This window comes from Biomphalaria glabrata, chromosome 3, assembly GCF_947242115.1.
Source record: "Biomphalaria glabrata chromosome 3, xgBioGlab47.1, whole genome shotgun sequence".
NCBI classification, from domain to species: domain Eukaryota; kingdom Metazoa; phylum Mollusca; class Gastropoda; family Planorbidae; genus Biomphalaria; species Biomphalaria glabrata.
In genome coordinates, this window is record NC_074713.1 from 42,222,954 (window position 1) to 42,246,777 (window position 23,824).

The window sequence follows — 23,824 nt, forward strand, 5'->3', positions numbered from 1 at the left end:
AGATTGGAAAGTGTCAGCCTTCTATTTCAACACTGGAGAACAGTGTTCTTGCTGTTGAGCTTTACAAGGTCACACAATTGACACAATATATTTTGTACAACATCTTTTGAATGTTCCTTCAGATTATGTGGATAATTACATCCTAGCCCAAATCTCCCGATGGGAGATGCGAGCAGGCAAGATGACCACCGAACGTCGGTACGGGCATCATGAGTTGTTTTATTTAGGAATCATCAGAGTTTGTCAAGCTTTGAAGGACTATTTTTATATTGGTCACGAAAAAAATTTAACTGTTTGGCAAACTTGGCTGATTCGCTAGCATGATAGCTGTTAGCTCCAGTGCTCCTATTTCTTCTCTTTGGTTGTCATAGAGCTCATTAGTTACAATGAACTTAATTTTTAAATTATTGTTTTCTCCATTGGGCCATTCAATGAGTATTCCAGCTTCTTCGTTTGTGGTGGCTTTCTGAGAACCATCCATGCAAACTCTGACCCATTGGTTGTTAGGGCCATTGATTTTGTAGAAGAGTTCACTAAATTAACTAAACGACATATTTCTGCAAACAACATATTTCTCTACACAGCGGGCTGAGTCAACCTTGTCTGGTAATGATGTATTTTTTTGTTCAAATTATTATGGCTCAAGAAATCCACGAAAAACTGCTCTTTGTGAAAACTTTTACTATGATACTTAAGGCACATTAATATTTAATGTTTTGAAGAACTACTTCATAAAACAACAAATCACTATATGAAAAATTATCTCAGAAGGAACGGATGGTGAGCTTGCAAACCTTTAAAATCAACAAGTTTCCAATGTGTTTAGTGATTGTATGCTATAGGCCTTCTTATTAAATGTTGTATAATGGGTTTAAATTTAAATTTTCATACATTTATTTAAAAAAAATAGATTCAACTTAAAATTTATTTTTAAATTACTTTGTCACTGGTAAGAAATTATTTTAAACAAAATGTGTAATTTGAAATTGATGAATTAAAAAAAATCAATATAACAAGAAAACATGGCAAGGGGTCTACGAGAAAAAAAAGTTTGGGAACCACTGTTCTAGAGTTTCCATCATAATATGCTCCAGAAATAAGTTAAAAAGAGCTGGAGAGAGAATGCATCATTGCCGCACCTCTATAGATGTCCTAAAAGTTGTTTGTTCACAAGTACTGAGCTATTTTGGTAACGGGCTTTGATAATGTTCATGTCTACGTTGAACTCCCTCATCAAACGATTCTTAGAAAACTCTTTGGTCAGAACCAGGGCAATCAGTACCCGTGTAGTAATCACACCATATTAGCATAGACAGTGATGCCCAAAGTCATATCCAACCCGTGATGAGGTGTAGTCCGGCCTCTCAAGTTCTGCTAAGTATATAAATAACACAGCAGATCCCCCCCCCTCCTTTTTTTCGGCCAATGACACGCGTGCCGGTTTGGCTCCACTAAACATCTTTAATTTTGTAAAGGAAAAAAAGTCTGATTATTTTGAAATCAACAAATAGATAACTACTTACAAACATCGTCTCCATCAAGTTAGCCACGTGCCAGATCGAAGAATTCCAAAAAAGACACCCTCTATTCCTTCAATAAGGTCCAATAGAGAATCGGCGCTGATGGCGCCCTTATCCCTTTGATAGTTAGAAAGGGTTTTATCCAACGAACAGGCCTGGAAATCTTATCTTATATAATACAGACGTTACTGCAAACAAGGTGATTACGTCAATTATACGTCCTACGCGTCATGCATTTAGTCATGCATATTAACCAATAACCTAAATTCTGCCAAGTCACTGGTTTTCCTGGCTAGCTCAGGCAACCCATTCCATGTTCTAATAGCACTAGGGAAGAAGGAGCATTTGTACAAATTTGTCATAGCATATGGAACGAGGAGTGTACTTTTATCTTTGTGTCTTTCTGAGTATTTGATTCAATTTTGTTTTTGTATTGGAAGATTATGATTAGTGTTTTATGTATAAATAGTCGACCGGCGGCGTAGCATACGCCGCTATTTTGCAGGGCCGGTCTTAGGACCGAAGGATCCGCACTTTCGTGGAATCCGCGCTAATTCAAGGTGTATAAATTATTAAATTTAACCATTTTATAACTTAGAACATATTTCCCTCGCACTCCTGTCGATTTACCAGGAGCTCCTGGAAATCTCCCGAAATTGCAAAATATACGAAAAGTCCTTAAAATATACGGAAATATATAGAAAAAAAATTGTCATTTTGAGTTGTCACTCAATATGGAAAACGCAAATCCTACGCGCTATTAATAAAATCGGCATTATGCATTAGCCGTAATTGTGTAATCAGGTGAAAGAAGCTTCTCGCGCCTCAAATTAATGAAGAATTACTTGAGGTCAACAATTCTCAAAGATAGATTGAAACATTTGGTAATTCTTGCTATTGAGGAAACAGAATTATTATGATATACTGTATGACTTTGCTACACGCAAGGCTCGTTAAGTAATTCTGTACGTAGTAAATAATGAATAAAAAGCATAAACTCTTAAATTTCACTTATTATCCGCTTCCCTAGCCAAACTTGCCCCCTCGAAATCCGTTTCGAATAGGGCCCCACAATGCTTATGTCCGGCCCTGCTATTTAATGTTTGTAAATTGTTTGTTTGTAAAATGTTTTACATGTTTCGGATGTTCCTTCAGAGTTGACGATAGTCTACTTCCTAGTCCAAACCTCCCGCAAGACGAAGGGGGATGGGAGCGGGCAGGGTTTGACAGTCCGGCGCGCAGCCATCCGTAGCGTGCTGTGAAAACCAGTTCCCCCCCCCCTCCCCCTCTTGTTTTTTTCGTGATCTTTCCTTTACTTCTCGTTTAAACTGTTGAGGGAAGAAGAGAATTATATATATAGATAGATTGCTACTTTACTTTTAAGTCTTCTATGACTATCCTGAAAGCTTTCTAAATTTAGTGATTTTACTGAAGGTGTTACTCTAGTCAAATGTGAATATTCGTTTGTTATGAATCTCACTGCTCTATTTTGTGTCTGTTCCAGTTTCTTAATGTTTTCTTGAGTTGAGAGGTCCCAAACAGTGCATATTCTATTATTGGCTTAATCAAAGTTAAAGAAAATTTTCGTTTTATGTTCTTATTTGATTTATAGAAATATTCTTTTAATAAACCCTAATGCTTTGTTTAATATTGTGATAGTTTCATCAATATGGGGATTCCATGATAGTTTTTCATTTATTATAACCCCTGTCCTGTCTGAGGGCTCCTAGTAGTAGCGGCCACAATGACTGGGCTAGAAAGCAGACGGTACCACGTACACAGCGAACTGCCCCCCGGTCCTGGGTCCACCCGCTACAAGTGGCCGAGAGCAGCGCTTACCATGGGGAGCTTGTCTCATATTCTTATACTGTTACCGCCACTCCAGTGCTCTCTTATGACAGCCTCCTTTGTGGAACGGCGTGGCGGATTTTTTTGGACTGGGCTGTTGGCTATTTGTTCCATTCCCACCCCGAGTGAGATTAAAAAAATAAAAATAAAAAGCTCACCCAGGGAATGCTGCAGGGGCCTTGTTCACTACTCGTACACCCTCTATACCAGCGCTTCTCAACCTTTTATGCTCGGCGACCCCTTTTTACAATCCCCCACTCTGCCGCGACCCCCCCCCCCCCCCACAGCAATAGAAGAACAGACAACACGTCACAACAACAATCCATATTTTCGATGGTCTTAGGCGGCCCCTGGCGATCCACAGACTGAGAACCCCTGCTCTATACAGAGCTTGCCAAAGGAAATTAAACCCAGCTGTAACCAAGATAAATGTTTGCTAGCAGAACCAGAGCAAAAGAGCCAAGGAGGACTTAGGTAAAAGGAAGAAGAGGAAAACTTGGCAGTGACCTCCCCTTCATCATGACACTTTTTTAGCGGCCCCCGAAAGGGGAAAAGTAGCTATTAGTTTTGTGTGGCCTGTCTGTCCCGTTTAGATCTCGTAAACTAGAAAAGATAGTGAAAATCCGACATCACAATATTTTAGACCATTCAAAGTTCTGATGCAACGGCTACTTTTTTTCTTTTCTGAAAGCAAAAAAATCTAATTTTTAAAATCACTTATGCAAAGTTTTTTTTCATAAAAATACACCACTTTTACAAGTATTCACTCTTAATAGTAACAAACTTTCGAGGCTCTTTATTAGGGGGTGTTAACAATATGCCATATTTTAAACACATTTATGCTAACGGTTGTAGAATTTTAGTCAAAATTATTTTTTTATATTTGTTTGTTAAGTTATGTAAGTTCTGTTATGCTCAATACTATATTTACACACCAAAAAAAATCTATTTAGTATGCATATAAGTCAGACATAATTTAAAACAACAATTAATAAATAGTTTTTCATATTATCGCGTGAACTGCAATGCCGCACAGTTTGCAAACACCTAACCAAAGAAAAATATTTTTTTTTAACGGAAATATTTTATTCTTGAGAAATATTCATTATAAGACATCAGTTAGGCCAGGTTCACATCTAACTTCACATTCACCTATCCTTTGGTCTGCTGGGGCACCACACTAGATCTTTAACCTTTTTTTCCTCCATTATTTTCTGTCATTTGTCTTTGATAGAATTTCATTCTGATAATATTGAAACCTGCCTGGGTGGACCACTTCATGGGCCGGTCTTTGCAACCTTGTTAAAGGAGACATACTCTGGAGTGGATACTTTTAAGAAACAAAAAAATCAAGATTAAAGAGAGAAACTGTAATAATAATAAGTTTAATGATTGCACAAGTTTTGAAGCATACGTACATTGTTAGCATAACAACTGAACCATTGGGAAATGATAGAGACAAACATGCAAGCCATTTAATGCATAGATAAGCACTGGGTGACATAGCACATTGTGACATCAAAGATAAGTTATACAACTATCTGTTCCTTAGCTTTGGTCACAGGCTAGAAAAGTCCACTTAATCATGATGTGTGTGAACATAAAAAAAACAAACTAATTTGGTCCACAGCAACCAGCATTAATGTGTTGGACTGTGACCAAAGAAAAGTGTTTCATTTAAAGAAAATAATTTTTAAAAATTCAAATTTTTAATTACATAGCCAGTATCACTTAACTACTAGTTTATTACTTTAAACTATAAGCCTACAATATAAATTATATAAAACAAACACTAGTCTCAATTTAATTTTTTTTTTTTTTTTTTTTGTTAAATATGTGTGGACATCTCTTGTCAAATGAAGAAGCTGGGCTTTAACAGAGTGCTTTAAATTTAAACTATAAAAAAAAAACTAAAAATTTGTTCTCATTATTGAAACCTTCCAAATAATATTAACATTTGTTCTGTGTTTGGTTCAAAACAATAGGACAATTCTCTTTCTTCCTTTTATTTGGTATAGTTGAGTGTAGAATGGCTGTCAATAAAATAGGATGTAAACAATAAAATTGTTATTTTGTTTAAATTTGTTTTGATCAAGCAACTTTACCTATGCAATCAAAGACTTGAAAACAAAGGCACTCAGAAACAGCAAGTTTTTTAAAAAATACACTGAGTAAATGGAAGTTGTTCTTCATCTTTGGATTAAAAAAAACACAATCCAAATGTGTGTAGTACATAATTGAAAATGTTTCAACTCATGGTTCCAATAAGGTCACGAGAGAGTCATAACTGAAGTCAGTCAAAATCAAATGTGACATGTCAATAATTTAACAACTGAAATGAAATGTGCTTGCAATGTAATTTAAAAAAAAAGACAATTTATAAACACGTCACATAGATAGGTGTAACCTAGGTTATATAAACAGAACAAAAAGTAACAAAACATTTGGAATGTGGAAACATGTCAAATTTGAATCTTTCACATTTTGAAACAGCCATTTAGCAAGTGTCATGAAATGAATTGTATAATGAGAGAAAGCATGAATGAAAACATCAACAGAAAACCTACGAGAAACTCAATGGCTATTACTTAGACTTAGGTCCTCCCGCGCCGTTCGGCGCATTGGGCGGCAAGCTGTCTCCATAATGATCTGTCACTGGCAATGTCTGGAGCCTCCTCCCATCTGGTGTCCACTGTTCTGAGGTCCTCCATGAAGGTGTGTCGCCAGGTAATACGAGGACGTCCCTGTTTGCGCTTTCCTCGTTTTGGCTTCCAGGTTATCGCAACTCTTGGTGTGCGTAATTCATTTTGACGTAGAACATGTCCCGCAAACCTCATGCGACGCTCAGTCACAACCTCACTAAGTGTTCGACTCCCAGTTCGGCATAGGATTTCCTTGTTTGAGATCCGGTCTGTGTAACTGACTCCCAAAATCCGTCTATGGCTATTATTACTATAGGATTAAAACCCAAGGATTAATGTTTGAATCTTTTTTTCTGAATATAAAAACAAAAGACTTGCCAGCTGAACTTAAACTATTTCTACTTGCGCATTGTTTTGTTAAAAAAAAATATTTGTATTTGACTTGCAGATCTTGCCTCAGAGATACTTGTATAATACATGATCAAGTCCATGCATAGTTGAACATGTAGTAGGAGGCTAGATAGCTACTTTTAGAAATAAATGAAAGAAGCTGGTTACATTAGTGTTGTAGATGGAAAGCATGTTCTACATTTAAACACATGTCTAATAGACTAACAGTTTCTGTTTTATTTCCTCTCTAAGAGTAATACTAGACTCAGATGAAAGCTGCACTAGTACAAGTGTGTTTCTTGCACTGAAAACAACGAACATATCATTCAACACAGAATGGAGTCTAACTGAATATGTATGAAGAAACTAGCAGGCTGCCTTAGCAAGTTGAGTAAGAACACAAGGTCCATCATTTGTACTATGACCAATCCACTGCAGTACATTAGTGGCAGGTGACTGATGAAATATAGACATGAAGATGAAAGCACCAACAGTTTTGTGACACTCTTTGGATTGAGCTTGGTTTACATTCAAATGTCATCTGAGACTCATGGAGTTACAGTAATAACTAGAGATACACAATCATGGGGGGGAACACAAATGGTATGATTGCAACAATGACATACAATGGATTTGGCACAGTCCAGTAAGACAACAAAGAAACTTAGGATTCAGAATCTTATTTGTGCTAAGTTCATGTCAATGACTACCAATGCAGCAACCTTTGGTTTGACTGCTTTCTAAGGATAATTCCATCATCATTACTGACATGAATAGATGAATGACCCTAGAATTATACAACAAATAAAAAAAAATCTACATGTCAATATGCAAACATCTAGGCGCCCTCAAGTATATCACTTCGGTACAGGTCAGTGCCATAATAAATAAAAAGTGGAGCTATGAGATATGTACATAGCAAAGTTTGTGCAGTCAAAACAATCTTCCCACACTACCAGTAGGTCCAATAATGCCATCTCAGCAGCAATGTTGAGCTAATCATTTCATTATTACACTGTGGTAATAGCTGCATGGACCAGAGGTGCCCAACCTATTAAAATCTTCTGACCACTTATAAACAATGGGGTCAATTTCAACTGTCTTCTTTTGGAACACTCTATAGTCATATATTTTGTTCCCAGACCTTACAGGAAATATTCAATCCTCTAACTATGCAGGTTAAGAAATGTTGTTCTAGATTGTATGTTATTGAAACAAAATTCTTTACAATCATTTCACTAGATATGTCTTTATCATGTCCTTACAAAATGTGACAGTCAAATTAATGATAAAGTTTTAGAAACGGCACAAAAAATATAATGAGACATAAACTCAGAGCATTATGTGTTCAGATCAGGAGAAATAGATTGTAAAACAAATAATTCTTGACTGATGCCTGTTGTCATTTAAGAAATAAAACAATACAGAGAATCAAAACTGAATATTAACTACTTAATAACATCTAGAAGATTTCCTTGATGTTAAAAAGATTTCTAAATTCAGCTTGTCAATAACAAACTTTCATTATAGTTTGATTTAAACAAATCCTTAACTTTAATAAAAAAAAATAATTGACAAAATGAATCAAAGTTTACAGGCTCAGAAAAATTTAAACATTACTGCACAAACAAAATACTTTTAAAGTAACTTTAAATTACAAAATCAAGAATAAAGAAAATACAAAATCCTGGACTGTTGTGGGTTTTTTTTTATAATAAGATACAGGCATGGGTTAAGAAATACATTTAGTTGAGAATTCTGTGATCCATTCATTAATGATTCATATCAAATTTAAAAAAAAAAGGTCAACACTTCAGTATAAACTGTACAGCTCAGTACTAAATGTTTTGGCATAAACAATTCAGGAAACAGACGCTACAATGTCATAGAAGTTACTTCCCCTTATTGATCCATTAATAATGGTTTTGAAATGTTTTTTAGATAAAGGAAAGAAGTATTTGTAACAAAAAAACAGGTAAAAAAATGCAAAACAAACAAAACATCATCAAAGTACAGAAACAAAATAAAACAGCAGCTTTCTGAAAAAGTGAAAGCTGCTGGATATATGAGTCAGTATATTGTCAATAAGAAAATAATGCTAAATGAGTGTAAATGCTTCTTACAAAAAGCCTTATACAGTTATTTACTACAATACTGTTTGCACAGTTACAATGTATATACACAGAACTACATTCAAAGTTTGCACTTAACATTGTCAACATAAACACTTGAGACTATATTTTAAAGAAATGGTGTGGCTTTGTTTTTCTTCCATCCATAAAATGACAACTAAATGAACCCTAGAAAGCCTGAAACATGATCTGCTACATAAAATGTTGGCAGCCCAATTTTCAGGTAGAATCTTCCTTGGGTTCAATTACACATCAGATCTACAACCACCAAAAACAAGTCGAAAAGAAAGACATTTGTTGACTTACAATGTGCGTAAAAATGTGCACATAAACTAAGGGAAACAGAAGTCTAACTACATTACACTGCATGGAGGGCAGCAATATGGACAGTCACAAGACTAGAATTTCTTCAACAATGTCACAAACTCAAAGAGAAACTATTCACACATACATGGAACGTGGGAAGTGACTTGGTGATCAAAGATGTATTCTAACACTGAACATTCAGAGAAGACAGTAAGTACATGTCAACATCAAATCAAACACATGTAGACACTCTTCAAAGGGACAGTGAACTCTGCACTTAAAGATACATGACATCAGTCTAGTGAACATGAAGGACACTTGTCCTTTGATCACTCAACTTCATCTGTCCTGTAGGACATGAGTCCTGAACTGTAACATTTAATGTACATATTTCAGAATCCTGTGATACTGGGTGTACAAACATTCAAACATATCACAGTGATTGACCTATAGAGGAATCTTGTATGTCAGTAGAACATTTATTACTGTAGATTAAATGTGTACTTAATGTCGCTTAGAAACAACATGTCCTAGATAAACAGACAGAGAGATAAAATGTCTCACAAACTTGAATCTCAGAAAAACTGGTAAGCTACACAATGTTTCTCTACATTTTGAAGTAAATCTTGAGATAATGCTTTCATTGCTCTGGTATAAAATAATATCAAGTTCAATCAAACATAACTCAAGCTAGAAGACTTACTGTTGTCTTTCAAATAATGTCTATCAACAAACAAAATTATTTGGTTGTCATGGTAATTTTTTTTTTTTTAAATAATTATAACATCAAAGTGTACAACTTTAATAAAAAAAAAAACACATGAAAAAAAAAAAGATCTATGGGGGCCAGTGAATGTAAGAAAACAAAAAGCATGAACAACTGTTGTTATTATGTTGCATTCTGTGGGCCTGTGAATGTTAGAAGAACTCAGCCACAACAATGGGGTGGTTATTATGTTGCATTCTGTGGGCCTGTGAATGTTGGAAGAACTCAGCCACAACAATGGGGTGGTTATTATGTTGCATTCTGTGGGCCTGTGAATGTTGGAAGAACTCAGCCACAACAATGGGGTGGTTATTATGCTGCATTCCTTAGTGAAATCACTGTACAACATCAAACATGCTCACAGCCACGGAGGGTGATTTAACATCATGGGAAGGGAGACAGAGGAAAATGTGCCTCAACATCAAACATACAAAAGTAAGAACACTTCATCTGCAGTCACACTACAGAACAGTGTTCAATCAAATTAACAACAGCAATATCTAATGAATAAATACTTGACATGCAATATATATAAATATATAGGTCATGTTTTGTTCCCTTGTCAACTTGTTCAATAATGATTAAAAAATATACAGGTTTATGTGTAAAACATACTATATAATATTTATCAAAAGTCCAAATGCAGTTTGAAGCATTATGTATAATTACAGCATAAAATAACATCAAGACATCATCCCATACATTTATCAAAATGGACAAATTCCACTTCATACTTTGTACATTATATTCATTGACAAATGATTGTTTTGACTTTGTCATCCCTGAAATTTTAGAAAATAACCAGAGGATTAAATGATTTACTCAGTAAAAAAAAAGTCTAAAATTGATGTGGCTTTGAGACTTAAATTCATCCACTGGACAAAAACAAAACAAATAAATAGTGACCAAAAAAAATGATTATGCTTTCTTTTTGTAGCATAGTAAAAAAAAATATGTATTGACTTTCCATTGAATGAAGACAATCCAATCCAGTTAGTTAGGTCACATTAACATCATGTAGAGTAGGTCAAGTTTTGAAGCCATTGACCAATAGTAGAGTGTTGCTCTATTTCTACATCATCTTTCATCAGTCTATTTCTATTGCTTGGATGAAAGCATTCTGCCTCTCAAGGTCATCCAATCCATACACTCTGGAGATTCTGCTGGCATTTTCTGGAGGTGTGAACATGTAGCGAGCCTGCAACTCATCCATGTAGTCTTTAATCAACTGAGAAATCTGATGTGCCTGGAGAAGAAAGTTGTACAGTATTTCAACTCATATCTCTACATTGGTAAGATCAAGTCAACTCTAGCACTGTAACCCAATAATTACTTTTGTGATAAAATGCTATGGTTATGGGTAGACTACTAATGCTGCACACTGTGATATGAAGTTACTGGCATTTAAAAAAAATCATATTAAAGTGCTCTTCATATGTCTTGTTCCAAACAAAAAAAAATTGAAACTAAAAGACTATTTCAGTAAAAACCAAATGTGTATACCTATTTTCTAAACATTTCTAAATTGAAAGTGACTATTGTCTTGGAAATTTTGTATTTTTGAAGCTATTTTTATTAAAATTATATATATTTTTTAAACTGGACATTTTTCTCTCTCTCTCTATATATATATATTTATAAAAATATATATTTCTTTTTTGTATTACATTAATAAAAAAAAATATTTTTAAAAGATAATTTTATTAGTAAGTTAACTTTCACTGCTTAGGAAATGGACAGGACTTTGTCAAAGCCAGAACTAGTAGTTAATGTTGTGACATGATGTCTATAATGTTGACTCACTTGATTAGTGTTGAACATAAACTTGATTCCTTTAGCCATGTTCCCTATAACTATCATAATACTTTTAATGGCTGGACTTGCATGAACAATTTCTGAGTACGTGAAGGAGGAAAGGATGCTCTGAAATGAAACAAAATAAAAATGAGGTGAAATTAGCAAGTGTTTGCCTGTTACAAGATGGGAAGAAAACATAGGGAAAAAATTGTATTGATTCATTATAACAATTAATGCGCAAAATATAATACATCCTTATAAAAAAAAATGCTTATCCAAAGGGGAAGAACTCTGCCCATAAAACTATATCTATCAATAATGTACAAGTTATTTGATTTAAAAATAAAATTATTAATTACCAATAATTAATTGACTAATGGGGTATATTTTTTTTATTGACTCATGTTTTGTTAGCTACAATAAATAATTGTTTAAAATATCAGCTTGTTTGTAGAATGCCTAAGGGAGAAATAGCGTTCAAAACATATTTTTTTAAGGGGAATAAACACAAAAAATATAGCTTTATCTGTGAATACTAGAGGTTTCCCTTGTTGGTATCAAACAAAATAATCAATTACCAGTAACTAATTGACTAAATGGTTACTTTTTTTTTTATTGATTCAGGTCTTGTTTATGCCATTAAATAATTGTGTGAAGTTATAACTTGATCCGAGAATGGGTGTGGGAGAAATAACATGTACACACTTTTGACCAGACAGATAGAGGGAGTTGATATAAGCTTTGATAAAAGAAATGAGACTTACAAAAGAGGAGACTTCTAGAAGGTATATTCCTCTCTGATGCACACCTAAGAGTAATACTTTAGGCAGTGTTGATGTATAGGTTTGCTGTAAACAAAAAATTTGCACAATACTTTCAATATATTGATTTTTCACATACAATTATTAAAGCAGCAAGTAGTGAGTAAAAAAAAAATACACTTAATTATAGCTTTTTATATAGCGCAACTTTCATGCTTAAAGCATTCTCAGAGCGCTTTTGGTCCAATCTCATTTGTGGACCAGTGGGAGGGAGGGGGGATCTAGGAGTAGGTTTTCCGTGCTGCTTTTAGGCGCTCAGTAAACACAACTCTGCCCGAGTTGGGTGTTGAACCTCGAGCCCCCTTCTAGGTAGCCAAGCCAAGTTCAAGCACACTTAGCCTATCGACCACGCTTCCCACACTTGAAAGTTTGTTCTCAGACCTGAATGCTGAAATAAAGTTTCATCTCTAAATAAAACTAAAGTTTTTCTACGTGTGTTAAACAGACCATCCAAGTCCAAGTTACTTACAGAAACTTCAAAAACAGTTGCTCCAAATAAAGACCAGTTTTTCAGCAAGTTAATAAAGGAAAGAATTGCCTGATGTGGACTAATATCTAGAACAGTTTTGTGCGTTGTGGCCACTTCCTCTGGCCGAACTGTACAGCGCATATCTCTAGGCAGGATACGCATCACAGACCTTTAACAAGTAAAACATTTACAATCGTATTAATTTAATAAAAGTGAATATAAGTGCTTGCCATTAAATTCAATTATTTTGATGTAAACCTTGGTTTTAATGAAGGTAGAGTTGTGATGATTAACCTTATTGTTCCCAAGTTAAAAAAATAATTTCAATGCAAATTGTATACAAAAAAACAACAAATTTAATTTAGAAAACCATGAACTTCTGTTCATCTCTTATTCAAACAACTTACGTGTAATCAATATCTCCTGACTTCATATCTTCTATTTCAGATTGAACTTTAAGTGCACACAGGTGAACCTAGAGAAACAGTTGGGGCACTTGTTGATTAGAAGTTCACAAATGTTAAGTGCTAAGATCTTTTTTTTAGTAACTATTTGTAGACATAGACATACGCTCTCCCAACCCCTTTCTTTACTTTTTCTGAGAAATCCATGTTCAAGGATAGTTCTAAAGTTTCTCTGAAATAGACCTAACTATAATACACTTACAGCTTCTTTGTGACTTATTGGTATTCTTTGTTCAAACACATCTTCAATCAGTTGATTGAACAGAAGATCACATTCTACTGGATCACTGGTGTTGATGTAGGGATCAATAAACAAATGTTTCTGAGGAAAGTCAGAATGATATTTGAATAACTGGGCAATGACAGTAGAGTCACTAGGAAGGAAAGAAGACAAATGTCATGTACAGTAATTATCATGATAAATATTGAAATCAAGTGAATACCTGGTAAATTATAAATAGATATGTTGCGCACAAGGTTTATAAATGTCTTTTTAAAAAAGAAACAAAAGTTTTGAGTTTCAAAAGCAAATAGTAAATTAAAAGTACCCTGAACATAATCATACATGTATAGACTTTGTTAACAAGAGAACTGTGAAACAGTTTGACTCTTATAAAGCAGCTAATAAAGTAACCAGCTATGGTGGCAATAAGTCAAAGTTAAATTCAACTACTTGTTAAAACACTGATGCCTACTTAATCCTACCTTAAAAACCAGCTTCAGATCACGAATAGCACCACTGCGAGACAGTCTCTCCCACTTGCTGACAGTGTCTGATAATCTTTCATCACTTGTCATGGCACGCTCTGAAAGGAGAAAACATTACATGTTATTGAGAAACAAAAGATGTTTTTAGCCAAAATGTTTGATCAAAGTCTGGAATAACAACAATGTACCTGACGTGCCCATCATCTCATAGATGGCAAAACATTCAGCGTCTGATCTCATTCCTATTTTAGTTTTGACAGTTTTGATTACCTAATGATAAGTAGAAAATACAATTTGTTATTTACATTTGTAAAATAATTTGTGCAATTAATGATACAAAATAGTGAAACCTAACAAACTGTTGATTTGCATTTATTAAGTTTAGCCATAGAAAGCATTGCTTTGTAATTGGAAAGTTTGGTAGGAATTCTTAGAGATGTTTATATTATATGTGTTGAGTAAAATGTCATAGCTTCATTACTTTCATTGATTTTTCAGTCATGATTAAAGTATCATCAATAGAAAGGAGGAAAAGGGGGGGGAGATTTGAATTAATACATATTAAATAATAACTAATCAAAGATAATCTCTTCCACTTCTTACCTCCCCACATGTTCCTGCTGAATCAAATTCAATAATTCTTTGTTCCCCATTGAGGAAGAAAACCTTCTGGGTGATTGGTTTCCTGGGTGAAAAGACAAGAAATGGAAATTGAGTTCAAAAGTTTTGAATTTACTGAAAATGTTAGAGGTAAGTATGTACATGTTCAGCTTTATTTTAGAGACCTAAATTCATCACTTCATTTAGTACCTTTGTATGACTGCATGAATTTCTTTAAGTGACGGTGCAAATTTTCTGCGTTTCTTTTCAGCAGTTCTGTTTAGGCACTGGAAATATTTTGTAAAATTTGTTTTTTTAAATTAGTCTTATTATAATTAAATTTAACAAACACATAAAGCATGAAAGATTTAAAATAAATAAAAAAAACAACATGAATATTAAATAATTTTACAAGAAAAATACAATGTCAGTGAGATGGCCTACCTTCTCGAGAGACCAAAATATTGTTCAGTGTTAATTATGATTTTATATTATTACTCATGAGTGAAAAGACCTTCAGATTGTTTCGAGAGAAAAGTACAGCACAAGATGAGTAAATGAAGGGGCGCAGGGATCTCTGAAAGACATATGTACCCCACACCCAGGGTACAAGTGAAGGGTACTTCAATGTTATAAATGCAATGATGTTAAAGTGTGGCCACTGAGTATTGGACTTAAAAACAGGTAGAAGTGTAGTATATTCCATTGTTATAAATGCACTGATGTTAGAATGTGGCCACTTACTCAGAATAAAATGCTATACTATAATTAGTCAGACATTCATTGTTTCAGTCTGATTTAATTGAAAAGATGGTAGGCCTTTTATAATGAATCCTGTATTAAAGTCACAGTTTATCCACATTTATCTTACCTTCAATGAGAACCTGGCATACTTTCCTTCTTCTGTTGTAGTATCCATAGAGCACTTCTTCAGGTGACATTGAACATACTTGTGGACTCTCATGTTGGCAGGAGCCAGAGTACTAGTGGTCACAGCCATCAGCTGCCAACTGCGGCAATTTACAGTACTGTTTGGATCTGAAGAAAATAAAAATGTTACATTTTATACAAAGGTGAGTCAAAAATGAACAGGCAGAGCTGATAGCCAATTATTTTAGCATAACAATGTAATATATTAAACTCAGAACTGTTTCTACATTCATCCCTTTAATACCTGCAATTTTTTAAAAATCCCACACTTTAATAATACCCAGTGCTTTTTTTGTAAAAAATTAGGTGCCGGTACTCAGTGATGGATGGCCTAACTTTTAACTAGCAATAAATTAATAATAAACATTAAAATACAATAAAAGTAAATTTTTTTCCCCCACAATGAAAAAAATGCTGTTACGCTGTGCCAGTTTGTACCATAAAAAAAAAAGCACTGATAATACCCCTCTGAAATAGATTTCATGATACAAATTCAGAGAAAATATACATGGGTAGTTTAATAGTGCTTTTATTTTTGGTCTCTTTAAATTAACTAATACATTAATTAATTAATTTTAAAATGAATAAATTTATGAGAAAAGAAAAACGAAATACTGATGTAATAAGCACAAAATTAGTTCATGATAAGGATGCAAAGTATTGTTTCTATGGTTACTAGAAATGTTTTCATAAAAGTCTCATCAAATAGAATAAATAATAAAAGAAACTTTCTTTCTCCTTGTATCCTTTGGGCTTATTATTTTATTTCATTCAAAAAGACAATCATAAATCAAGCTAGACCTAAACAATAGTAATATTGACAGTGGCTCAACTTATCAATGACTAATACTATCCTTAATAGTAAGCTTCTATATCTAATCATAATAAAATGGTACCAAGTTGACCATAGGAGTAACCATCATATAATAAAAAAAAAAGAATTTACTGTTACAATGAAGTTTTACTTATATTCTTATTTAGTTACTTCATTATTGAATTCAACGTCTTTGGTTTATATCTAGTTTTATACTTTGAGCAGCATCCAAAAAACTCAATGGATTATTACTTGTTTGTTCTGGTTAGTGGATGAGGAACAAAGTAAAAGACTAGTCAAAATTGGTGTGAACAAAAAAGAAACCCCCAATGCAAAACAAAAAACTGAAAAGTTGTAAGAAATTGAATACATCATTGAGGTGAAGTGAGACCAAGTCCACACCTGAGGGTTAGCAGATCAAGATTGTTAAATGAATGAAATGTCCAAGTCATCAGATAAAACTCAAATCACAAGACTATAGGATGCAAGTGTAGATATATATTACAACTTCTATTTCATATATTATGCCAGATATAAGTTAGTAATTACACAGTTGTGATATGTGATGTTAGTACTTAATAAGTTAGAGATGTTAAGTTTATGAGTTTTATTGTTAGTAAGAAATATTTTAATTTCATGTTTATAAGTAACTTTGTCATTTCTTAATATATGTCACAAAATTCAATTAAATATTTTAGTTAAAAAATATGTACTTGATTTACAAAAAAAACCCCAACTGTTTAAAGATGTATTGCTCTGATAATCTTCTAAATAAAAGTTATGTTAGATTATTAAAAAAAAAACGCTAAGTGAAAAACTTTGCCAAAGAAAAAAAAAAGATGGGGGGGGGGGGGGAGATTTATTTGAAATCTTACCTGGCTTGAGGTTATATTTCTTATCTGCCCTGGCCAAGAAACATTACATTGTATTTACATTGCACAATAAGCCTGATAGGAAGTGATCATACAAATCAAGTCTAAACCTATATGCACATCAAATTCACATTTAGTACAACAATGAACAAGCAAACAGTTCTAAACAGTCAACAAAACATTCGCCACTTCTGCTTCTGTTTAGTTCATTGATATGTCTAACACTGGTGCTCATTATGTTCAGGAGAGAGAAATGCTCGTGTGATTAAAATGCAAGCATGTAACAATTAAAATATCCGTGCATTTAAAATATTTATCAGGACATTTTATAAAAATGTGACACATAATTTCAACAATTGTGCTGACAATCTACAAACAAATCATGCTAGTGACTTTCATCAAGAGAGCTGTGTACACAAAAAAAACTACACCAATAAACAGTCAAGACTTGTCAATCCTGATCAATTAAAAGTTTTAGGTGGATAGTGAAAAGTCAAGGCACTAGGATACAGGTGTTTTTGTAAATTCAGATCTGTAAAATCACTATAATGAAATGTGCACGTCTTGATTTACACTTGCATCTTCATAATGTATTTATGATTGTAAATTCACCACAAAATAAACATCTAATTAGGGAGAAAACTTCATGGAAAATAAAATATTTTCTTTTATCCTGGCAAGAAGAAAAGCTTGATGCTACATAAGTAAAAAAATCTTCAAATGTAATTTAGTTAGGAATTAGATTCCAATTTATTCACATAAATATAGGTCATGATACAAAGATGCGAATAAATCTGTAGCAGTGAAATTTGAATACAAAGAGGTGTGAGAACTTCAAACATGTCTTGACTGTCCAGCTAAACCACCACTGAAACACAGACACACACTGACACAGTCTAACTAAACCACCACTGAAAGACAGGCACATTGACACAGTCTAACTAAACCTAAAGAGAAAGAAACTCTTACCTGGATGATCAGTGGTCTGTTTCACAAGTTGCATGTAGAACTCATTGCAGATGAAATCACTTTCCAAACATTTCTGCATCAGTTGTTGAACCATGTTGCTTTTTTCAGCCTCATTGGTATTTTCTGAAAGGATACATTCATTTTAGGTAGGAATGGCATCTTTAAATATGGGAACTAAATTATCAACATTAAAAAAACAATAACAGCATCATCACTAGTTTCTTTATTAAAAAGAGAAAGGAATGTTTTTCTTTGAGAGTTCCAGGTGATATCAAGATAACAGGTTGAAACAAATTGTCCTCATTATGAAAACTACCAACTGCTTTAACTTTGCCAACAAAGGTGAAATACTTATAGGGTGGACCCTGGGACATCCTGAAAACCTGAAGTAAAAATTCCAACATCAACAAAAGACTTATGTTTTGGACACTATATGCTAAGCCACAACATCACCGCACTTCACAGTATGTTCTAGTCATTATTTTTCCTACTAGAACAAGTATGATAAACTCCAGTTTCCACTTACCAGCTTCTTCTATGCCAGCATAAATCAAAATTTGATTAAACATTTTGACTGCAGATTCCTCCAAGCTGGGATCATGGATGATAGTCAAACTTTGTTTGATCACAGTCTTGGTGTAGGACCAAAAGTCTAGACCAAAGTTTGTACTTGCATCACTACTAGACAAACTTCTCAGTTTGTCCAGTTTAGATTTGGTCAACCTACAAACAGAGATCATAAACAAAAATGTCACTGCAATACAACTAATTAAGGGAGAACAAAGGAAAAAAAATTTGAAGATTTAATAATGCACTTAATTTTTTTTTAGATCATGGTTTAATTGAAACAAAAGTCTGTTTAAAATTCTTCCTCTGACTCAAATGTGCAGCCCAATAATGTGTTGAACTTTTTCTAGATATATTTCACTTTTAGAATTATTTTTTTTTGTATAAAATGATTTGAAAATCTATTATTTTAAGAAATTTAGTTTCTAAAGACATTTCAATGAAATGTAAGTTCATAGATAATATTTATCAATATGTGTCAAGAACTTTAAACTAACTGTTGAGATTGATTCAGCACACAATACTAACCTTCTCAAAGTATTTCTTAAAAAGCCAGAACCAAAGTCTTGTGCTGGTCTCTGCAACAGTCTAGTTTCTGAAAGAGCTTTCCTACACCGGACTAATTCTTCATAAAGCTTCAGTTTATCCTCGTCTGACATCTTCATTTGCTGCAATACAAATACATAACACAAATGTTACTTCAGAACAATAGTAACTTAAAAATACATTTAAAAGGCAGATTACTATGTCATTATGTCAAGGAGGCAAAATGCAGTGATGATGAATTATTTACTTTGTCTTGTCCCAAGATGATTTAATATTTTTAATCAGAACTGGACACAACCATTAAGACAACACATGTTCTGGAAGTTAAAACTAAGGACTAGTGAACTTTGCCCTTGTCTCACATCATCCAGACAGACAACTTTCAGTGTGTGCACATTTAAGTAAGCAGCCAAACACCAAACCACTCTACCATTATACATTTTTTACAAATATTTTACAGGGAAAGGGGGCACTGTGGCTGAGTGGTTAAGCGCTTGGCTTCCAAACCTGGGGTCCTATCTAAGTGAAGACTGGGATTTTGAATTTCAGGATTTTCAGGGTGTGCTTGAGTCCACCCATCTCTAATGGGTACTGGGCTTTAATTGTGCTGACCACCCGACACCCTGACCTTAACACCATCTGCCCTATAGATCACAAGGTGTGAAAGGGGAACTTTACTTACAGGGGAAATTTGCCGGTGTGTTACACAATACACATCTCACAATACTGTAACAAATCTATAAGCAAGAAATAAAAATTGTTTTATACCTTCTTCATGCTGTCATTATCTGACTTCATCCAGGAAGCATGTGTGGGTGAGTAGGAAGCTATCAAATGACCCACGTCCTCTTTTTGGCTTGTCTCAAAAACAAATGTCTTCTGGGCAATGCCTGACTGGGCAGAGTTGTAGAGCTCAAGAGTGATATAGTTCTCATTGGAGTCAATCTGGATGGACTCAATGTCAGAATACTTGAAGTCATGAATCACAGACTTGTCTTTAGATCGTACAAACTTCACACCATCCATATTGATGGCCAGGAGGGACTCACTCGTGTGAGACCACATGCCTTTATGCATGATGGGAAATAGTGTGCAACCGTAGAGCGCAAACTGTTTGACACAGGTTAAGTACCAGACTTTAGCCTCTAAATCACTCTTATCTCCCCCATAATGCTGAAAGAAAAGAAAAAAAAATGTGACAGGTTTAGCTTTATTTCTTTTTAATGAGTTGTTTTACACAACGTCAGCTTTTGAAAAAAGTTACACTACCATGTGTGCTTTAGCAACTTCCTGGGACCAGTTTCTTCCAGATGAGGCCAGAATTCTCTTACAAAGGTACTGGTCAGCCTCACTGTATCTGAATTCTTTGTTAGGCTCATAGCGACCCCAGATGACCTGAGCCTGCAGACCTGCCAGTTGAAGACCCACCTTGTCAGAGACGCTGTACTCGTCAAACTAGAAAAAGATGGAGAGGGTCAAGGTTACAACCAGATTAATTTCTCACCAGGATGAAGGACAAACTTGGCTGAAGGTCAAAGTATCTTCAAATATAAGCACTTAGTATAAAAGCACTTCATCAACTGCATTCAACAGGATGAACAATTACAGTTCTCACTCAAAGAAATAAAGCAATCAAGCAAATTATTTTTTTCTAAGTTGTTTGACTCAGTCTACTAGTAAGAAAAAAGAGATAAGCCCTAGAAATAAATACAGAGTTGGGATTTGTTTCTCCATAAGTCCCAGTCAAATCAAATCAACCAATATTTTAAAATGAATTTTAACAAAATAATTATCTAAGTATGTGTATAAACTTTCTGAATTGTGAGACAGAAATTAATTCCATCTTTGTGAAGCTAATTTAAGATCTGCTTTGATCTGAGCTTCAGTTCCCCTCAAACAATAGTTCATTCTAGAGCAGAAAGATCTGATGAGAACTATATTTACTATTGATCTCAGGCATGCACTTCAAAGTTAGCTTGAAGAGAGTAATCCTACCTTGACAACTTTGTGCACAGCTTCAGCATACAGCAGATGATATTCAATTGGATCATTAGGAATGTCATGAACATGTCTGTAAACACGTTTTCTAAACAACAATTTGCTGTCGGATCCCCCCAGTGCAAGTTTAGGACCTTTCCTTGAGACAGTCTCATACTTTGTGGGCTGTATGGACAGGTGATCAGCACTGACAACAAATAGAAATGATTTCAAAATGAGTCATTGTCATAGATACAGGCTATTTTACAAACTGAAAGATTCTCAAGTGTAAATCATACACTAGCTTCAAATACTTAGTAGGTCCAGAGAAATCCATGTGCGTGTGTGAAGGAGGACATAGTACTTACCCTTCCCATTGAGCTAGAATATCAGCAATGTATTCATAACTGCGAATAAATCTCTCTGTGTCTTTATTTGCCTTTAAATACAGTTTAAAAAAAACATAAGATATTCAGTGATTCAGTAACTTGAGTGCAATTTCTAATTCATATAGCACACATAAAATACTGGCTGATACTGGTTTAATGGAGAAGTTTATAATTTATAATAAATAGTTTCAAGAACTAAATATTTTTCCAATAGGATAAAAACTTGTAAAGAGATCAAATTGTCTGACAGCAACTCAAATATAAATATCTTCAGTCATTTCTATTTTAAAAATTGTCCATGCAGTCTTTTAATATAGACATACAAATTAAAATTTCTCAACCTGCCAAATATTTGTAAATTAGCTATTGGATTTACAAATAGCTAGTTAAAAAATAAAAAACAACAACTTTATATGAAATGTCTAGTAGGACTATTGTTAATATGATCTCTGTTAGTACTTACCTCATACAGCGCCCAGCCTTCCACAGACTGAAGGCCAATTCTTTTGGCCACTTTGATTAGAACATCCTGTGTAGTGTCCACTGAGTTTAGGCTGACTGCTTTAGTCTTGCCATCCATAAAGAAAACTTTACAAACTATAGGACTTAGGTTATGTACACTCTAGGAGGAGACAGAAATAAAGAGGACTTATGGCACACTCACCAAAATATACAGGCATTAAAGCACACTAACTAAACTATACAGGCATTTGACAAAGAATAAGTGAGTGTAAAACATTTAGAACACAAGTAACCACCATTGTCTCTTGTAGGCAGAAAAATGCCATCAAACAAAACAATATTGATACACATTAAAAATTGTTTAAAATAGAATGATTTATTGGAAATAAATTTTAATTTATGCCATTTTTTTTCATGCAAGAGTAAACCCCATATCAAGAGCTGAGATTAACAAATGATTAATTAGGTAAAATATAATTTGTAAAAATCAGAAGTAATGATAAACATAACTCACTAATATCTCCACAGTGGAGGGTGGCAGTTTGCGAGTGGTAGCACGAGGCACAGTCAGCTGTTTATAACAGGTCATGGCATATCTTCCTCCCACAGGGTCAGAACAACAACGCTTCACATAAGACAGGAGATACTGCAATAAAATATATACATTGAACGGAGAAAGATAATATAAAGAATGAATGGGGACACACTATATTGTTTCAAAATAGCAAACAAAAGAAAAAAAAGAATACATTTTGTATAATTTAAAGTGAAAGAACAGAATAAACCCATTTCTAAGTAAAAAAAACACAACCCCTCCCACCATACACATTCAAAAATACAATAATTTAGGTAACTCAGTGCTGTATTTCTAAAACTATCCTACCACCACTTCTACCGTAAAGAGAAGCAGTTGTTAGCTGAGTGGTAAAGAAGTGGTTAAACATTGGGCTTGTCATAATGTCATAAAACAGCTTCTGCACAGCAAGGTTTTGAAGATTTTTAATTCCTTTTTTTTTTTACTCAGAAGTTAAAACATAATTCTAAAATGAAATTTGTTTGAGAACAACAAAAAATCAACAACAAAAAAGAAAATTGTTTCATTGTTCAAGACTAATGAAAAAGTTGACAACCATTTTTATTTCCAAAGCACTGTTGCTCTGGTTGTATTGACATACTAACTCATTTATTTTCATACCGTCTACATCAATTTGGGTTTTACTTCTATGTATGTACTAACATGTATGATCTAAAAACTGAAAATGTAAACAAATGTTTTGTTCCACACTGAACAACGTACCTTATGCAAGTTCTTGCTGGGAGAGAATGCTGCAGTACACAGACACATCAGTATCCAAGCTTGCTTCAATGCCTCAGGCTCAGGATTGTCATTGGTCTGTCTCAGCAACTGAATCAGGATCTCATCCCTCAACTCTATCCTGTCTATGCCAGTCTTTATCACCATCTGGATAATGCTTATGGCTGCTTCATCTTTAGCTTCATCTCTCATGTATCTTGTTATTTCCTGTGCATATATAAATCTGGGTTTTAAAACTTGGCTGACTTCTTACATCTATTATACAAACATTGTTTAAAAAGTTTTATCTGGTCTTTAACTTAACAACTATTCTAATTGTTTGAAGACTTGCATTACTGAAATCATTTGCAACTACAAAGCCATTAATGAAAACTTAAACTCTGTACAATCATAGCATTAAGATTTAAAACAGAATGTTTGCTTGTATTTCAAATATAGCAGCTTAAAAGGTCAACAAAACATTCATTAGAAAAAGGACTCAATAAAAGTATAGAAATGATTTAATACATTCAATAGCTTT

The 23,824-nt window shown here is 33.9% G+C and overlaps 1 protein-coding gene across 5 annotated transcripts in view; it reads right to left on the minus strand.

Moving 5' to 3' along the window:
• Positions 1 to 4,737: 4,737 nt before the first annotated feature.
• LOC106055370 (unconventional myosin heavy chain 6-like) overlaps positions 4,738 to 23,824 on the minus strand; it is a 67,070-nt gene continuing 47,983 nt past the window's right edge. For 2 of the 5 annotated variants that reach the window (XM_056025164.1, XM_056025166.1), the window contains 22 exons: positions 23,287 to 23,511; positions 22,504 to 22,635; positions 21,991 to 22,149; positions 21,507 to 21,577; positions 21,157 to 21,346; positions 20,431 to 20,616; positions 19,930 to 20,334; positions 19,144 to 19,283; positions 18,575 to 18,771; positions 18,049 to 18,171; positions 17,083 to 17,106; positions 15,335 to 15,501; positions 14,674 to 14,750; positions 14,467 to 14,548; positions 14,052 to 14,133; positions 13,861 to 13,961; positions 13,358 to 13,477; positions 13,099 to 13,166; positions 12,692 to 12,860; positions 12,166 to 12,249; positions 11,408 to 11,527; positions 4,738 to 10,850 (listed from right to left, as the gene is read on the minus strand). In XM_056025164.1, coding sequence (XP_055881139.1) covers positions 10,692 to 10,850; positions 11,408 to 11,527; positions 12,166 to 12,249; positions 12,692 to 12,860; positions 13,099 to 13,166; positions 13,358 to 13,477; positions 13,861 to 13,961; positions 14,052 to 14,133; positions 14,467 to 14,548; positions 14,674 to 14,750; positions 15,335 to 15,501; positions 17,083 to 17,106; positions 18,049 to 18,171; positions 18,575 to 18,771; positions 19,144 to 19,283; positions 19,930 to 20,334; positions 20,431 to 20,616; positions 21,157 to 21,346; positions 21,507 to 21,577; positions 21,991 to 22,149; positions 22,504 to 22,635; positions 23,287 to 23,511 — 3,081 coding nt within the window. In that variant the 3' untranslated portion in view covers positions 4,738 to 10,691. Of the gene's footprint in view, positions 10,851 to 11,407; positions 11,528 to 12,165; positions 12,250 to 12,691; positions 12,861 to 13,098; positions 13,167 to 13,357; positions 13,478 to 13,860; positions 13,962 to 14,051; positions 14,134 to 14,466; positions 14,549 to 14,673; positions 14,751 to 15,334; positions 15,502 to 17,082; positions 17,112 to 18,048; positions 18,172 to 18,574; positions 18,772 to 19,143; positions 19,284 to 19,929; positions 20,335 to 20,430; positions 20,617 to 21,156; positions 21,347 to 21,506; positions 21,578 to 21,990; positions 22,150 to 22,503; positions 22,636 to 23,286; positions 23,512 to 23,824 lie in introns of those variants that run through there. The other 3 variants (XM_056025165.1, XM_056025168.1, XM_056025167.1) reach the window with 2 other exon arrangements.